The sequence below is a fragment of the Centrocercus urophasianus genome, unplaced genomic scaffold (assembly GCF_019232065.1).
Source record: "Centrocercus urophasianus isolate 14NV4802_14NV808 unplaced genomic scaffold, USGS_Curo_1.0 seq_10, whole genome shotgun sequence".
Classification (NCBI taxonomy): domain Eukaryota; kingdom Metazoa; phylum Chordata; class Aves; order Galliformes; family Phasianidae; genus Centrocercus; species Centrocercus urophasianus.
Window position 1 is genome coordinate 34,348,863 of NW_024884142.1, and position 17,960 is coordinate 34,366,822.

General features: G+C 32.6%; 1 protein-coding gene across 1 annotated transcript in view; it reads left to right on the top strand.

The window, feature by feature from the left end:
- The window catches only part of GRIK2 (glutamate ionotropic receptor kainate type subunit 2), a 343,946-nt gene that overhangs the window by 160,767 nt on the left and 165,219 nt on the right, over positions 1-17,960 (top strand). The window contains exons 7-8 of the mRNA XM_042814253.1: positions 16,342-16,485; positions 17,630-17,737. Of these exons, the coding sequence (XP_042670187.1) occupies positions 16,342-16,485; positions 17,630-17,737 (252 nt within the window). The remainder of the gene's footprint in view (positions 1-16,341; positions 16,486-17,629; positions 17,738-17,960) is intronic.

Sequence of the window (17,960 nt, forward strand, 5' to 3'; positions counted from 1 at the left end):
TTTTTTTTTTTTTTTTTTTTTTTTTTTTTTTTTTTTTTTTTTGCTATTAATATTTTCCATCAATCCAAGATCTGTATTTATTCTTACAACGTAATACACATTTATGATTTTCACTACTATTTTATGGTTTTCTGACTTCCATTATCCATTTCTGTGTTTCTCTGGTAACTGATAGCATGCTTGAGGCTGTGATATCTTACTGCCTATTGATTTAAGAACTCTTTAATTGAAAACCATTCAGCAAACACTGTTTTCAATTAACTGTTTTGCCCAACTAAGTTTTAGGTGCCAGGGGCTCATTTGCAGCACTTGATGGTTAAAGATTTTAAAATAGAACTGCACTTCTTCTAGGTATACTTCAATAACATGCAAGGTTTTCACCAAGGACTACTCATACATCTTACATAGCCTGCAGGCTAAAGTGTATGTCTGTGCTTTTGTGTCTGCATGTGTAACCACAGGAAAGGAAAAGTCAAAGAATCAATGATCTCAAAATTAATTAAAATCAGGAAGACATTCCCCCTGCTGACAGGATATTTAGGGTGAAAATAATTAAATGAGCTATTGTGGCAAATGCAATATCGATTACTCACCAAGAGCAGCTCCTTGAAGACTTAGATGAAGATTGATAACTGTTCTTTAACAGTCAGAGCCAAAGGCAACCGTTCCCATCTCCAGTTTTTGTGCATGTGTGCAGTCTGACAGATGGCTTTCAACCCAACCTTCTATTGACCGCTATAAAAAACTATTATCTACCATGAATAAGTGGCCTAAACATGCTGCTTCTTCCCTTTTCTTCATATTTATGTATTTTAAAATTCTCCGTTTAAAATTTTCCATTTCCTTTAACTTCTGACGTAGTAGTTATCATCTTTTGGAGAGCAGAAGCACTATTTTTTTTCGTTTAAAGTCATCGATGCATTTTTTCTTTGAGTAAACAAGGTCAGGAATTTCACCCTGGAATTAGAGACTGCATGAATACAAGATCAGGGTTTTCAGAGTAATAATGAAATGGAATGCACTTGAAGAAAGCACCAGATTTTCTCAAGTGGTGATTGGAATTTACCTGCAATGTAGTTACAGTACCAAATGAAGAGGCTCAGTGGGAGCAGCCAATTAAAAGATGAACACATTATGAACAGATTAACATATAAAGCATACTCCTAGATCACATCTTTCAGTTAGTTTTTAAGGTCCAATTCATGCACTGTGGGGCTGATCTTTGCTGTGAATCTAAACATTGATACATGGGAACAATCAGAAGAATTGCATCAAAAGCTTGCTGCTGTTTGAAAATAAAATCTTACAACGTTATTGCGAGAACAAATCTTCTTAATGAAAGAAAAAGATGCAGACAAGTGTTGTTTTTGTTTCTGTAACAGAGTAAACCAAAAATGGACTTTGAAAATGCTACAGATAGAGGGAGAAGTAAATGGTATAAAATATCAAGGCATATTTGTTGAAAACATTTGCCTCTGAATCATGTTAATTTATCTACATGTTCATTACAGCAGGCTTTTATGATACGTATTAATTTATTCATGGAAACACAAGGTGAAAATAGGCATCATCTGAAAAGTAAGTTGTAAGAAGTTCATATAACTTAACAAATGCTTTGGCAGTCTGGTCCTGTTAATGGCTCAAGCTTCAAACATTCTTCTCATGTCACTGCCTGCAGCAAGCTAGAGCTCCATGGTTTGAAACTTCAGTTACTAGTCTGTTTCTTTTCAGAGATTTCAAGATAAAGAACTGGCAGTAAGCAAGCTGTCTGCAGAATAATTTTTTTCCATTTCTTTCATTCTGATGATTCTGCAAGTAGTGATACCTTTTGTAACTTACAGGCTTCTTGTGATTTTAAAATGTTTTTGTTTTTGTTTTTGTTTTTTTTCTTTTTAGTTACACTTTAGATAAAAATTTGTGAAGAATTTAAGGGATTGAAGCTGTGAGTTTCAGATTCCTCAGACCTGTTTTAGTAAAATATAGTACAAAATATATGATCATGTTTAAATGAAGAAACTTCTGTCCTGTTTGTCTCATTTGTATGCTACTTGCTGTCTTGAATCATTTTATGGACAATCAGGAAAGGTTTTCTTAAACAGCCATAATATTTTCTGCATGTTGTGATATCTGTGTCAAGGGTAAAAGTTAACATCACAGATCAGCTACTTCAAGAGAAACAACCTTCAGCCTATGAATATGTATTATTCTGGTGTCTGTGAAATTTTGTCTAGGAAATAACAAATACTGAATGAATGTTCTATTCAGGATTCTTTGCCAAATAAACAGTTTCGGTAAGAACATAACGATAAATACCAATGTAAAATATGGCACATTAAATTTAACTTCACTATATTTTGTGGGAGCATAAAAAAAATAATATTTTAACCTTTATTTTTCCACACTTGATCAATAACCTCTTTCATTTAGAACTAGAGACAAGGCTTCTATATTGCCTTATACTAAGATACTTCAAAATATACTGCCTTTAAAGTATTTACAATTTTGACACACTCTAAACATGAGGCTGTATAGCTTTTGAACAGATAAGTTTCTCAGGATAAGTATTTTAAGAAAATATCAGCTAAATCAGATTAGTCAGTTCTGGGTACAGAATGAAGGGCAGAGATTTTATGTTTCCAACACTAAAAATATTTTTTAGAGTAGATTGGTATTTTGTGGCAATTAGTTTTATGTTGCTGCCACTGGTCAGAAGCTTCTCACCACATCTTATACCAATGTACATTTATGTCCTCATGGACAAAGATCTTCATCTCTCCTATCAGCACTGTGCTGTAGATGTACATCTATGGGATACTGTGGAAAATGCAGTCTGATTATATCAGAATGTAAAATTTATCTCACCTATAATCTTTTAAATTAAAATTATTTTCTATGTGGTGTATACTGACTCTGTAAAGATTTTTCTTTTCATGTATGAACATACATTACAAGAAAAACATGTAGAGCACATTTTTATTTTTATTAAAGATTTTTTTTCTGTAGAAATGACTGCATGACCCATTGTGCACATTTATGATATTTAGGGATACAACAGAACAAATTTTTTTCTTTAGAACTATCCGAAGCACTGGTTGCATACAACACCTCATGAAAATAATTTCTTTAAAAACAGCATAAATTATAAGAAAGTCTACATAAAAAGTAAACAAAATCCATATTTAGCTAATAATTAGGTTTTACTTGTGATCTTTAATTTGTCTCTATATAAAATTTCTATCTCATAAAACATTGCATTACATTGCAGTCTTTGGAAAGAGAAGCCAAGAGCTAAAAATAACTGAGGATACCTGATACCTTGTAAAGAAATGTGATATTTCTCTGAAAGCTAGTAAAGCCACACTCTGCCACGTCAGTACAATCTGATTAATATAGTGCTTTTTTGGACTAATTTAGACAAATGGGGATGTATAAAATTTGTTTACAAGTTAAGAAGATGTCTTTAAAGGATAATGCTTTGTGTAGCACCAAGATATCTTAAGAGACTATCATAGTTTTGAGTGGAATAGAATTAATTTTCTTCATAGAGAACAGTGAGGAGCTGGAGGTGTGCAAGGTGCTGGGTGGAGATAAATCAGATCTGCTGACCCGGAGTGACCAAATGTATATCCCATACCATATGGCTTCTTGCTTGTCAAGGAAAGCTTAGGGAAAGAAGGAGGAAGAAGAAGGAATGTTTACAGTAGTGACATTTGTCATCACTCACTTGCCAAGCTATCTTCTTAGCTCCTGATTTTCTGGAAATGGTTGAATATCTGCCAATTGATGGGAAGTAGTGAATAAGTTCCTTGTTTTGATTTGCTTGTGCACGAGGCTTTCTCTTTACAAGTAAATAGTCTTTTTCTCAATCCATGAGTTCTTGCACTTTTACCTTTTTGGTTCTCTTCTCCATCCTACCTGGAGAGAATGAGTGAGTAAATATGTGGTGCTGAGGTGCCTGCCAATTTAAACCACAAAATTGAGAAACACTTTCAGGATCAGAATGCATATAATGAGCAAAGCAACAGCAACTAACTGAAAAGGCCTACATTTTTAACTATTAACATTAGTTTTTGCTCATACGTTCTCCAAAGATGCAAGAAGGGATAGAATTCTTTGAAATTTACTCATAATAAAGGTGATCCTCTTGGTATTCTCTCTTACAATTCTTAAAAACTATATGGAAGTGTGAAAGGAAGTTTAAAAACCTGAAATAGTTGATGAGTCACCTATTACGTTGGTGCCTATTTATTTTTCCTTTTAGTTTGTCTGTCAAAGACCACCTGCCTTCTATGTGTGTATGAATGAGAAAAGTATAAATTCATGTGGTGTTGGGTTTGAAACAGAACATTCTTGCATATGTCGTCTTTTTTTCTTCCTCTCCTGCTCCTTTGTTTCCTACATAGTCTAACATTTCAGGTCTGGAGAGTTTTCTGAAATATTAGGAATTAACATTACTGAAATTAAGATGAATGCTATGAAAATTGTGTTTTAAAATCTTGCTAAAGAGGAATTAAAAGAGGTATTTGTACACTTCAGGAAAAACAATTCCTCCTCAGAGGAATTTAATCGGAGATATGCAAAAAAAAAAAAAAAAAAAAAAAAAATTAAAATTCTGTAACATCTTGTACATAATTTGAATTTTAAATTTAGATTTGGATATATTGCAGAATTTAACTGTTACTCTGATGGATGAAGCCCTGATAAAGCATTGAAAAGCCTGAATTACATTCTGTTTTCAGTTCCTATTTTTGGTTTAGTAATTGTGATAATTATATACTACCATTTGGCTTTTTGATATAAATATCCTTTTGAGTATGAACTATGTTTAGAGAGAGTTGAAAATTCCAGAAAGGATCATTGGGTGAATTTAGAGCTTGTATATTTTATTACTAATTCCATTGGATATTCTCAGATTCAAAGATACATCCAATAAAATTGTATCAGTTTGAATATTTTTTGGTAGTTATGCTGACCAAAGCAGCAGCAATGTTTAAACTGACACCACATTTGTTTTTGAGTTGTTCTTACTAGTGAGGCTCTGTTTCTTCTAGCATAAAGTATTGCAATTGACTTCTAAGTTATTTATATCATTTTTCTTTATTCGAATTTTGTATATCTATTATTGTGTATCCTTGCTTTCTTTATATTTCAAGCTTTGGTGTGCTGTTCAAGGGTTTCAAAGTACTTAAAATTTTAGTTAACTTTCATCATCAAAGTAGTCTCATAATTGCTGCATTACTGCCCTGGTTTAACCCTTTGAGGTTCATGTTAAAATGAGTCAGCTTTCTCTGAAGCATTACGATCTCAAGCTGTGCTTAAAGTAAGCATGTTTTTGTGGGTAAATAAATTAATAGTTTAAGATGGTTGTTTTTCTTAGAGCATTTTTGAAGGTAGACTGGAAAGTTAGTGCTGCAAATCAAAAGACAACTTATTAAGCTCTGGATAGATTTGTGTTGAAGTTTTTTTTTTTTTTTTTTTAATCAAAACAAGTTCCCTCTAATGTGAGCATGTCTGAATCCCATGTCTGCTATGATAGTGAAGATGGAGTTAACAATGTGTAAGGATCTGATTATTAGAGTTAGCAGTATAACATGATGAAAATATTTTTTGGAAAGCAAATATCCATGGTACATATCCATGTAACACAGAATTTGGATAAAGACTGTGCAGTTAAAATGACAAAAGACAATAAAGGATATAAAACTGAGTATGCTTCCAATTCTCAACTAAACTGAAATTAAACTAAAATGTCTATTTTCTAAATTTAATTTTTTCTAAATCACAGACTTGAGGTTTCTCTTAATATAATTTTTTTCTTTGTGCATTACTGATTTGAAGGAAGTTTTAATCCAGAAGCAAACTACTTTCTTGCTTAAAACAGAGCTCTAGGATAAACTTAAGAAAAGGCATTACAGAAGACTGATGTAAAGAAAAATTCTGTTTTGCAATGCACATAAACACTTATATAAAATAGTTGTTTTACACTGCTTGATAATTTGTTTTTCCTGCAAATATGAACTTTGCAAGGCTGCATACGTAATCATGTTTTTTTGCTGAAGATATTAAAATCCGTTCATTTTATTAGTTCTTAATTAGTTCGAACTGGAGAAAAATGTAAATGGAGTTTGGTGAAAGCATGGAAAGACAGTTTATTTAGAAAGCTCAGAACTGTCTCTGCATTTCAAAGTCATCAATATGCATTTATTTTGAACATTTTATCGAAAAATTAAAAAGTATGAAAATTGTGAAATCCTTAAGTGGTGTGAAACTTTCGTAGAATATAAAAGTAGAGTAAGCAAAGACTGATTCTTTTGATTTTTTCCTCATTTTTAATGAAATATTTTTATTTCCGGATTATTCTAAACATATGCCTTTCTTCAGATGAGATCAGGTGTACCTTCTTGCTGCACACATGAGTACAAACATATTCAGGGCATATGCTGAGTAAGCTCTTTCTGTAATTATGACTTGCTCATATAGAGGGACTTTTCATGTAGTGTGTAAAACTAATGTGATAGTAGCAGGCAGCTCTTTATTGTGGATGTGATTGTTGGAGTTGCAGTGATCAAAATCACTGATTTTTCAGCAGGTGAACAGATGAAAGGAAATAGACTATGAGACCAAATAATGACCCATTGTTCTTGATAATTAGGTTTTTGCTATCTGTACTTAAGGTACATTAAAAAGCATGATGGTACTTTTTAATGGCAAAAAATATTACAGTCAATATCATAATTTCCAAAGGTTAGAAGAGAGGATGAGAAAGTACCTCAGATTAACTTTAACCTGAATATTTTATGTCTGCTTTTAAAAATGTGCAGAAACCTAACATCATGACAAATTGTTCTCAGTTGCATATTATAAAAATAGTTTTTCAAATGCTTGTGTAGAAAGATTTTTTTACTACAACAGTATGCTACAAGTCAGTTTTTCCTCAATTAACAAAATTTGTGTTGTGATGGAACATTTATGGGGTCTTTCGAAATAGCTTTTTATCTTGTCTTGGCAATTTCTTTCAGTTAGACAGAAAATAGAAAATAAGAGAAAATAAGTTTCTAAAAGATACCGTTATAGAATTACTTCACTTATTTGTCACAGTTAGCAGTATTTATTCCAGATAACCGTTCTAGAAATGTATGATTTTACAGTGAGGAATTAACGTGTTCTCCCTGAGTATGAGAAAGTAAATCCTGAATCAGGATACCCCCTAAAATCAATGGACTAAGATCAGGTGAAAATTTGGATTTTTAGTAAAAATATTTTACAATAATAGTAACTTAAAAGAAAAAAAGAATGCTGAAGTGGGCACAAGTTACTTACAATGCTTATCTGAAAAATAGCCTCCTGATAGACAGAAAGATTCAAAACTATTCTTATTGTATTAGTTGCCCACACAATATTGCAAAAACAAAAATTTCAAAATTAATATCAATGTTTGATTACAGAAGTAGGAATTCAGCACAAAACTAGGTACTAAACTATTTGATGTGTTGTCAACAGTCAAGTATAATGTCAGTGACCATATAGGGTGAATTTACTCCTTTCTATGATTGGAAACAAGCAAACCACCTCAAAATATTTGACATCTAACATGTCCAATAAATGGTTTATTTAAAATGTGGGAATGAGAGGTCAATTAAAAAGTTGAGGAAATTGATCACATTTTAACCTTACATCAGAATAGCAAGCCCTGTATAGAAAGACTAGCTTTGAACCCAGATTTTGAAAAACTGCAAAGGATGAAATTCTAAATATTCTCAGACCCAGCATATTTATTTTCTTAACGGAAATTACACTGTCCCTCATACTAAAGTCTTAAGCTTTTGATCCATAGCTAATGATAAAGTGTTCTTATTAGAAAACTATTCAGAGTTTTCTGATATGCTTCTTGAGTGTATTATAAATCTTAAGAATTTTACTTCTTAGAGTGAAATTCAGATCCTGCATCAAAGATCAAGCAGAAAAGAGAAACATTGCTGCTGTTCTTATTTCAGAAAAGGACTTTGTTAAAAGCATCTCATGTATTAATTGGTGGTAAAATTTCAAATTGTCTGAAAACATCACCTTCTACAAGTTAAAATCAAAATGTAAAAAGTTGGCTACCAGCATAACTCATTTTTGGGTACTTATGGTTCTTATTCCAGTAAATACCAAATTTCACAATGATTGAAGATTATTTTGAGAAATGTAAGAAGTTAAAGCACTTCAAACATTTTTACTGGGAAATGTGTTTTTATACTGTCTATGTAAAATGGGTATTCTTTCCTACCTAATGACAGTATAATGATAAGATACTTGGCAATAGCATCAATATTAGTGTTTTGCATTTTCTCAGTGTTTGTAAATGTTTCATGTTCTATTTGGCATTTCTCTAAAAATTAGGGATCTAACTATGAGACACTGAGGCAAAAGAGGAAAATATATCTCTCTTTGTGAAGACAAAATTACATTTTTTTCTAAAAATTACCTCTCATGACCTATTTTTTATAGATTTCCTTTGTTTGTTTTAAAGCTTTTTCAGTAGTTTAAGAAAAAAATAGCTTTGCTCTGATGTTAAAAAAAGTATTATGATGATGATGGAGAAAAATAATTTTCATCAGGCTTATTGTTCATAATATATTCTGTAAGTGAAACTGCATACACCTCTCCTGTTTAAAATTCACAAGGAAACTGTTAACAATAATCTAAACAGCTATGCCATAGTCTAATGATTATTCATCTGAAATATTAGCCTATTTAATTTTTTTATGCTAAAGTTTTGTTGATATTTACAAAATTTAAATGCACAATGTTTATAGCTTTCTGGTGCTCACAGTTTGTACCCAGTTGGGATACACATTTGGGGGTGAAAGCAAAATCTTTACTGTTTGCTTAATTGTACTCCAGAGTGGAGTTGGGAATGTGTCAAGAAAGAGGAAAACACCAGCTTTAATAAGCATACAATGCAATTTAACAGTTCATAAAACAGTAAAATTTAATCCCAGACTGAGAGATTTATTAAATCTCACTCAGCAAAATGGTTTTGTGGGATGTGTTAGCAAGTGAGAATTAAGTGAAATTATTTCAGGAGCAGTAGACTTTATTACCCGAGGAGGGAAAGAACAAGTTTTGTAAGCCATTTCTTCTTAATTTCATTCACTAATTATAATTGCTTTCAGTAGGAGAGCTTTCTGTGAGCAGAAGAAATATGTTGGGTCTCTGGAATGCATGTGCTTTATACTACATTTGTCAGGCTTCATCTAATTCAAGTTTCTTACGTAGGTGGTCTTGTGCAGTGGTTCATTTAGTGATTTTTTTTTTTTTTTTTTGTTAAGTCTAGTAAATCTTAAACATCTGTTTGTAAGATAAAATGACTCCTGTTATTTTTTATTGTTTTGTCATTTTTGCGTCCATTTTGGTTCTTCTATGCTCTTTAGCTTTCCTTACTTCTCTGTTTTCTCTTCCCCTCAAGGTTTGTTTTGATATGTTGCAGAATGTATCCATCAGTTAGAGGGTTCCTAATTCTGCTATGTTCTTACAGTTGTTATGTCCCTGGTAACCAGTATACAGTCATACCTATATGACCTGCTTCCGTCCTGCGTATATGTTGATATATTGTTCAACTATCTCCCCCTCAAAAAAAAAAAAAAAAAAAAAAAAAAAAAGAAATCATAGATTATTAAAAAGTGAATTTGTTTTGATGCTTCTATTCCTGTAGCCTTGTATGAAAAACAGTTGAAAGCATTGCTGTGAGTTCCAAGTGTGCACACAACTATGACACTTAATGGTGCACAAATGTAACCATCACTGTGAGTTACTCTTCCATTGATGCCCAGGCTGTTTTCAGACTGTTAGTGTATTCCTATGGGATGCATATCCTGTACATGTGTGGGATACTTGGGGAGTATATGTTGGTGAGTTTGAAACTACAACTACTTGGTGTTGGTAAACGCTGTTTGTTATTGCTGTTATGTAATTGCCTTGAGATCACTCTTAACATGAGGCAGGTCAAGATAAAATAAAAATATGCTTGTTTTTATGCTATTCTTAAACATTTCCATCCTTACTTGATAGTTAAATCACACCTGATCTAATAACACTAATTTAACTTGGAGAGGTGTTTTTCTGCCTGGCAGGTTTGCTTTATTTGCTGGATGTAGACTTTCTACTTGCACCTACCTGGGATTTCTGTATACTTTATATCTCCAGCTGGAATCATTAATCTTTTCTTTATGGACATTGACATGTTGGAATTTAACTTTTAGAGCTAATCTTTCAGCTGACTTTTACTAGATATCCTGAAAGTCCTTGCTGAATCTAGAATACTATATAAAGTGACTTCATTACTTTATAGAATAAAAATTAAGGGTGACATAATTACTTTCGAGTGAGCACAAATGTGATGATCACTTTGTGGTTACAAAATGAGAATGGTATGATTCATCCTTCTTTCTTTCTTTCAAGCATACAGTAAGATTTTACTGTAATGCAGAAGTATTAGAAAAGCTTAGTTACACCTTCAAGTGCATACAGAAGTAAAGAATAAATTCAAATCTATATTTAATTTGATCTTTTTTTTGTAATCTATGTATGCAGAGAAAGATGTAATCAGGTGTTCGTTGTGCTTACAAATCTATGTGGCTCCAAGTAGTCCATCACACTTTTATAAGTATTTCCTGTGGACTGTTCTTTTGGTTTAATTTGCCTTGGTGTATATTCTACTATATGATTAAACACTGGTGCTTGTTTCTGTTGAATCAAAACTTCTGGCTTTGTTTCATCCTTGTGGTAAGTTACACCTGTTCTTTCCTGTTATGCATATACATAGACTGGCCTAAACATGGCCAGTCTTCTCAGTTTTTGTTATAGCAATATGTGGCAGAAAACTATCTCAGGTAAATGTCTCATATATATTAAAAACATTTCTCTCATATCTGTATGTATAAAGCATAGAACATAATATAAAGTGTTAGGAACTGCATTTCAAACACTGTTGAAGCATAAACTGGAGGCAGTAGAATATATATCTCTCCCATTAACCATAAATGCTAATTGCCACAAATGAAATAACAGTAGAAAGGTTCATAGACTTTTGTTATTCTTTTAGTATGCTTTCTGATAAATCATTTTGGAATTGGGAAAATGTTTAATTTTACAGTGATTGAAATTACATTGCACAGGGCATGAATAGCTTTCTCTTTATCTTCTTATACAACAATTTTTGCATTACAAAGGATCTGAAAAAGTTAAAGAGATTAGTTTCTTCAGTTTTCATCTATTGTCCCAGACCTGTAGATGTAAATTGCTCTGAAAGTAATGCCTCCTATTTATTTCCATGAAAGCTACAGCTGATACAAGGGCACAATAACTTTATTCGATAGAGCAAATTCTCTGCTACAAAACACCCTTTTGCAATGTATTCACCTCCATAAGCTGTGCATTTTCACCAGCAATGAACAAGAGCCTGCAAGTTCCACTGGTAAATGTCTGCATCAGTGGAGATGACCCACTATCACCCCTGCTGAAACATATCTCTCACTGCCTCACTGTTCTCATGCCCACTGTTTTGTTTCAAAAAAAAACTCAGCAAGCAGATTTTTCTCGTATTTTTGATTATATGTATATTCTATACATGTAGTATATAATTATATAAAAATTTATTTCTGACTTTTTAAAAAGATGTTTATCATTGTGGGTTACTTTGTGAAATAAGAAAAAATTACTAGAGGCTTATTTCTGTTCACCCTTATCATAATCAAAATAATCTAGAAAATAGGACTTATATGGGAAAAAAGAAGGTGGGTGGTGGATTCAATACACTAAGCAAAAAAAGGACATTTTGTTTGTTTTCTGCTCAATCATTTATTCTAAATTTTCTAATGAATAATTTTATATTTGTTAAATTACTGGACAGCAAGGACAGCTGAGAGAAGTAATTACAAAATGAGGATTACTTAGCAAGATACAGAGGTTAACTGTCGGATTTTTTTGTGTGCACTGAAATGAATAAGTATGCCATTGCGAATCCTTATTGCACAGTGCGTCTGAAATAATATTATCTTCTACAAAAAGGCCAGACCAGAGAGGGAAGATATGCTGTTCTGTCTCCATTATACGTTCAATTCTAAGGCTATTTAGACCAAAGCTGTTCTTACCATCCTAATCTCTGTCACTCATAAAGTCAACTACAAATAGTCTTGATACACACTGGGAGTTGAAAAACAAAACGTGACCTTGCACATAGTGTTTTATCCAAGGCATTGTTGTTGCGTAAGAAAACACTGTTTGTAAGGGACGATGCAAAAATCAATCCTCCAGGAACCTACCTTTGGATATTTACATTCCCCTTGCCAAATGAAGATGCGACATTCTCATATTCTAAAGCTTGGCAAGTGTAAGTGCCATAAATACAAGATCAATGAGAGACTCTTGCCACACTATGAAATAAGCATATTAACACTTTGTTAAACCAGTGATCACAGTCAGTATGAACAAGATATCAAGCTTATTGTAGTAGTCTTTAATTAGATAATGGCAGGTAAAGATAACATGCAAATAGCATACGCATATATCAGTAATCAGTTGAAAAATCTGGGCTTAAGTGATACACTATTTCAAGTGAGGTGTACAAGTCCATATACTGCCATTTTTACTGAGTTGATTTAGTTGAAAATAAAACTGACCAAAGAGTAAATTCAGAATATATTCTAAATATTCTTTTAATTTCAGATTTGTTTTGAAAAGAACAGTTTCGTATTTGTCTTTGCATAAAAACTTGATTTATTTAATCTACAATGCATTTGTGACTTGTTACTACATTTGTAACTGGTTGCTGATAAATACAGATTAAGATCTCTATTTTGTGACAGGACAGGACCTGTCAACAGAGCTATAGAATATATGTGTACGTATATATTTAATATGCGTTTTCTTATTTTTTTTCTTTGATGAAAAAATATTGTTTGACATTCCTTCTTAATCATTTCAAATTGTTTGTGTGGAAAATCCAGTCTTAGACTGTCTAGAGTTTCAGTTGTTTTATAGTACAGTTGTATCTAAATTTTGTTCTAAGAGGAGTTTCAAAGTTCAGTTATTTAGTTTATTAATGGTCCATCCATCACAGCCATCTTTCTTCAATTTAGAGACAAAGATGTTGTCTAGGATTATGTGAAATGTTTCTGCATTAATCTACTGGAGTTTAGAAAGTGCCCATGGCATCTTTGATTGGGATTCTACCTCTTAATCTGAGAAGGCATGGGGAGAAATAGTAGTGTCTTGTCCCCACCAGAGCTCTTCCATAGTGAGATTAGACAATATTTAGCAAGTAGGACTTGCAAGTAAATAGTGCAGACAAACACAACACCTGCAGTAAGGCTGTAAAAGAATGACAGAACGTAGAGAAGGAATGTGTAGTATACAGCTGATTTTGGGATAAAAAATTAAACACAGGTGTTGGTACTTTCTCTCTATTTGAGGTACTCCGACTGAGCTCACTTCTCTAATTAAGCTGTTGTCTCCGAGTGCTAACAGCTTTTTTGTTACTTCATTGACTCAGCTGAAAGACTTCAAGTCATTTTAAATTTTATCAGCTTTATCTCATACTATTTCAATTTGATAGATATTTGTACCATCTGTACTTTGGATTTTTTCTTTTGTAGTTGTAGACATGCAAGTGAAAGTGTCATGAGAAGTATTTTTAATGCATTATTTATATTTAAATAAGCCATTAGTAATACATACTGTGAAGTTTTAAAACAACAACAACAAAGAAAACAAACACATTTTAAAAAACTGAACCAAGATATGTTTGTGCAATACAACATAATCTTTAAAAAGTTTATACAAGTTAACTTAAAAGTACTCATCTTACTTTTCAGTAAGATTATCTTCTATTATGAATTCACTGCTTCAGTGAATGGAAATGTTGTAGGGTCTTATCTGAAGTTCAAGAACCATTCCTTCTCATGAACTTTATTTTCTCTTCTTCTTCCAGACTGTCAATCAGTGTTTAGATAAGATAAAGAATGCTAAAAAAGTAACTGGGTATATTTTCTCTCAAATTCTGGACAAGTTTCTTGCTGAAATCTGCAGTGCTTTCTGAACCACAAAACATCCTTTCAGTAGTGCAATGAAGACAAATAAAGATTCATGGACAAATGGCAATGAGAGGCAAAAAAAGCTTAGCAGGCCTAACAAATGAAATTGGAGAGCTAGACTAATTGCTACCAATTCCTTTTGTCGCAGATGAAAGATAAAGTGACCTAAAAGAGAATAGTTCAACTTGACAATTCAGGCATATATTTCATATCTTTTTCTGAGCCCTGTAGTGTTTGTTTCTCATTCAATAAAATCAGTTATTGCACTCAGAGAGGTGAGCATGATATTGAATCACTAAACCAATAGTTTCCAGCATATGAGTCTATCTTCATGCAATAAAAACATTAAAATCCCCATTTAACATTAATGTTACCTATACAAGGTGGACTGAGGAATCTCAGCCTGTGTAAACAATGAATTTATCTTGTAGCATTTAAAAATCAAATTGGACACTCAACTTCTAACCAGGATTATTTTACGTTGTATGCATCTAAAAGAGTGCATTCTGATTTAGATTTATTTTCACTGAATAATACTTATCAGTTGAGAATAAAGAATATTAAGAGAATTCAAATTACTTTCATAATTTCAATGGCTTTTTTATTGTTTCCACTGGATTTGACTGTCCGTCAGACTTCAAGCTCAGTGGCTTACAGAATTTGACAAAAAGCCATCAGGTAATGCTTTTTTTGAACTTCTGGTTGCTTCTTAATAGGCTGCTTCTGCAAAAGTTTCACAGCAATTTCAATTTCCCTTCATTGGTGCAAGGTCTACACGTTTAGAATTAAAACTGATAAAACCATAATAATGAAACAAGCTCCAAACATACTGCTTGCATTTCTGAGCCAGATTAATGTGTTGAACTTTTATAGTTTATCTTAAAATCTTTTGTCAAGACTCCAACTTCTGCAAAGTGCTAGAATATTGAACTTTGTATGATGCTTAGTCAGCATGTCATTCTTGCTTTTGGGAGTTTCACTGTCTCCTTGTCAGATATTAGCTTGCCTTAAAAACACTTTATTGTCTTAAAGATGATGAACAATTTGGCAGAAAAAAATATTTTCGTACTGATTTGGAGTGTCTACATCAGCTGTTTGGTGTCTCAGATCATTGAAACCTATTATATTAGCTATTTAAAATAAGGATTTATTTCTATTTGAATTTTGAGATCTCTTCTTGGCAGAGCCATTTACATGTAAACGCATATTTTCCCCTTTAACAGTAGCCTTATGGGCTATAATGGTAGAGCATTTTTGCATTTTTATGTTTAATTTTATTGTAAAGAGCCTTGGGATGCATTTCCATGAAAGGCACTATATAAGCTCATTTTGTTTTGCATTGTATTCTATTGTGACAAGTGCAGTAATCCTCAGGTTTCCTGTCCATTAAAGAACTCATTTCACAGCTCACTAATTATGTGAATGAGAAGGGGAAATAAGTCCCTTTTCTCTAAGGTATGTTGAGCAGATGGCAGAGCATTCATTTCTACTAGTGAATCTAAGGTCTTCTCTTTTGGTTCCAAGGCTTGTCTCTGTTTATCAAACAGAAGAAGAAAAGAGAAGTCAGTTTCTTTACACGACAGTATGTACTGGGAGGTTGTCTCTATCCTTTGGTAATACAACAGCAGTTAGTACATGCTACATCTAAACAGTCCATTTATTTATCATGGGACTGAAAACAATTAAATGAACATGCAATTTAATGCAGTTCTAATTTGCCACTGTTTTTTTTAGGAGATATTGATTAGGTCCACTCTAGGGATTTGAAACAATGCCTATAAACAGTTACAAATGAATCAGCTGAATGCCTTTGGGACAGTATTTAGTCTGTAATTCCAATTAGAAAAACATTATTTCCTTAGGCCTTGGAATTTTCTCTCATAATCAGGCTTTTGCTACTTTGCCTATCTGCTTTTCTTTCTTCTCACTCATAGAAATAACTGTCTTGAGCCAAACATGCATTTATAGGCCCCTAAAGCACTGCTTTTTTAAAGATCATGTGAGTCATCAGTGGTAATGGTGTCATACTGTGATCCTAAAAACTTGATATTTGAATATTAAAAAGAGAAAAGCTGAAATTAAAGGTCCAGATGCATCGGTGGGACTTGGCAGCAAGGCTGTGTTACGCAGTGCTACACAAGCAATCAGATTATTTTCTCCCTCTAGTGTAAGGAGAAGTACTAAATTTTTTTGCCTCTTCTCTCACCACGGGGACATCAGTTGTTTTCATTTTAAGTTCATGGTACTGATTTCATTCTAATTTCAGACGGATGCAGCTCTAATGTATGATGCAGTTCATGTGGTGTCAGTGGCTGTCCAGCAGTTCCCACAGATGACTGTCAGTTCACTACAGTGTAATCGCCACAAGCCATGGCGCTTTGGGACCCGCTTTATGAGTCTCATTAAGGAGGTGAGTCACTAATAAGATATATCCTGCTTCCTTACTTTCCTTTCTTCCGATCTCCATTTCTTTTTGTTTTAATCCCACTGGAATTCTACTTTTTCTGTTGGTGGTGGTAGTGATGGTGGTTTTTTTTTGTTTTTTTTTCCTGAGTGGATGAGGCTCTTCTAAGCCTGTTACATGTATACATAAATAAATTGACAAGACAAGCATCTTCATTTGCAAACAGGTTTTCCTGAGCTTTTATTTGCAGCAAAGCATACAATGAGGAGAAACAAAAAAGAGTGAAATGACTGCTTCTACATACTAGGGTATTTTTAGCGCATTTCTGTGGCATTAGAAAAATACCCCCTGTGACCCTCAGCTTTTGACTAGCAATTAAAAATTCAGCGGCTAAACACTGGCGTAAATACAAAGGGACTAAGAAGGAAGTTTACTACCTTGTTTTAATTTTTACTTCTTTTGTTGTAATGAACTAATATTTGTAACATCTTGTGCTATAAATAACTGCTTGTTTCTCATTCTTCATATACAAAATACTGTGATAAATATGTGCAACGGAATATAATCATCTTTTTAACCTAAATTGGTTTTAAGATGAAAGCTTTATCATTTGCATATCCTCATTTAACATAGTTTAAGAATCAGGCTAACTTTAAATAATTAAAAAATAGGATATTGCATTTCATTTAAAATAAGGAATTGGCTCTGGGAGACGTCAGTTTTTACTGTCTCAGTGTGGTCTCAGAGGACTCAGCATCTTGTAAAAGTAAGCCCTTGTTTGAAGGAAATGTCCTAATAGAATAATAAAATCCAGAGTTCATGGAAAGCGTTGGGATGGGAAAAAGAAGTGAAAATGCATATATGAATATTGGAAAAATGAAAAGAACAAGCTTGTTATTACTTTTAGTATAAAGTTTATTGGATAGCATGGAAAGTGGTTTAAAAAATATTTTTGAAGATTAAAGAAAGCTTAGTTAGCAAAAAGAGAATATAAAATATTAAAAAAAAAAAACAAGTTGAAATACTGAGATAGAATAAATAATATTCTCACTTTGTTAGAAGTAAGATTTTTCTTTTTGGGAAAATAAAGAAAGAGATATTTATTTATAGAAATCATCTTTTTTATTTTTATTTTTTTCTTTCTCTATAGGCTCACTGGGAAGGCCTCACAGGAAGGATAACTTTCAACAAATCCAATGGCTTAAGGACAGATTTTGATTTAGATGTTATAAGCCTCAAGGAAGAAGGTCTTGAAAAGGTGTGTAAGATGTCTACCTCTGAAGTGATATAACACATGAAGCAAAAACCTACTTCCCCCCAGAAAAAAAAATCACAAAAGTAACTTTTTTTTCCCCCTGAATAAAAAGCAAAACATCTACAGCAAAATGAAATTTTTTATGGGAATAAAATATATGTGGTTTTGAAAGTGTATTTCAAAAATAGCCTTGGCACAAGACTTTATATATGTATGGTTTTGTTTT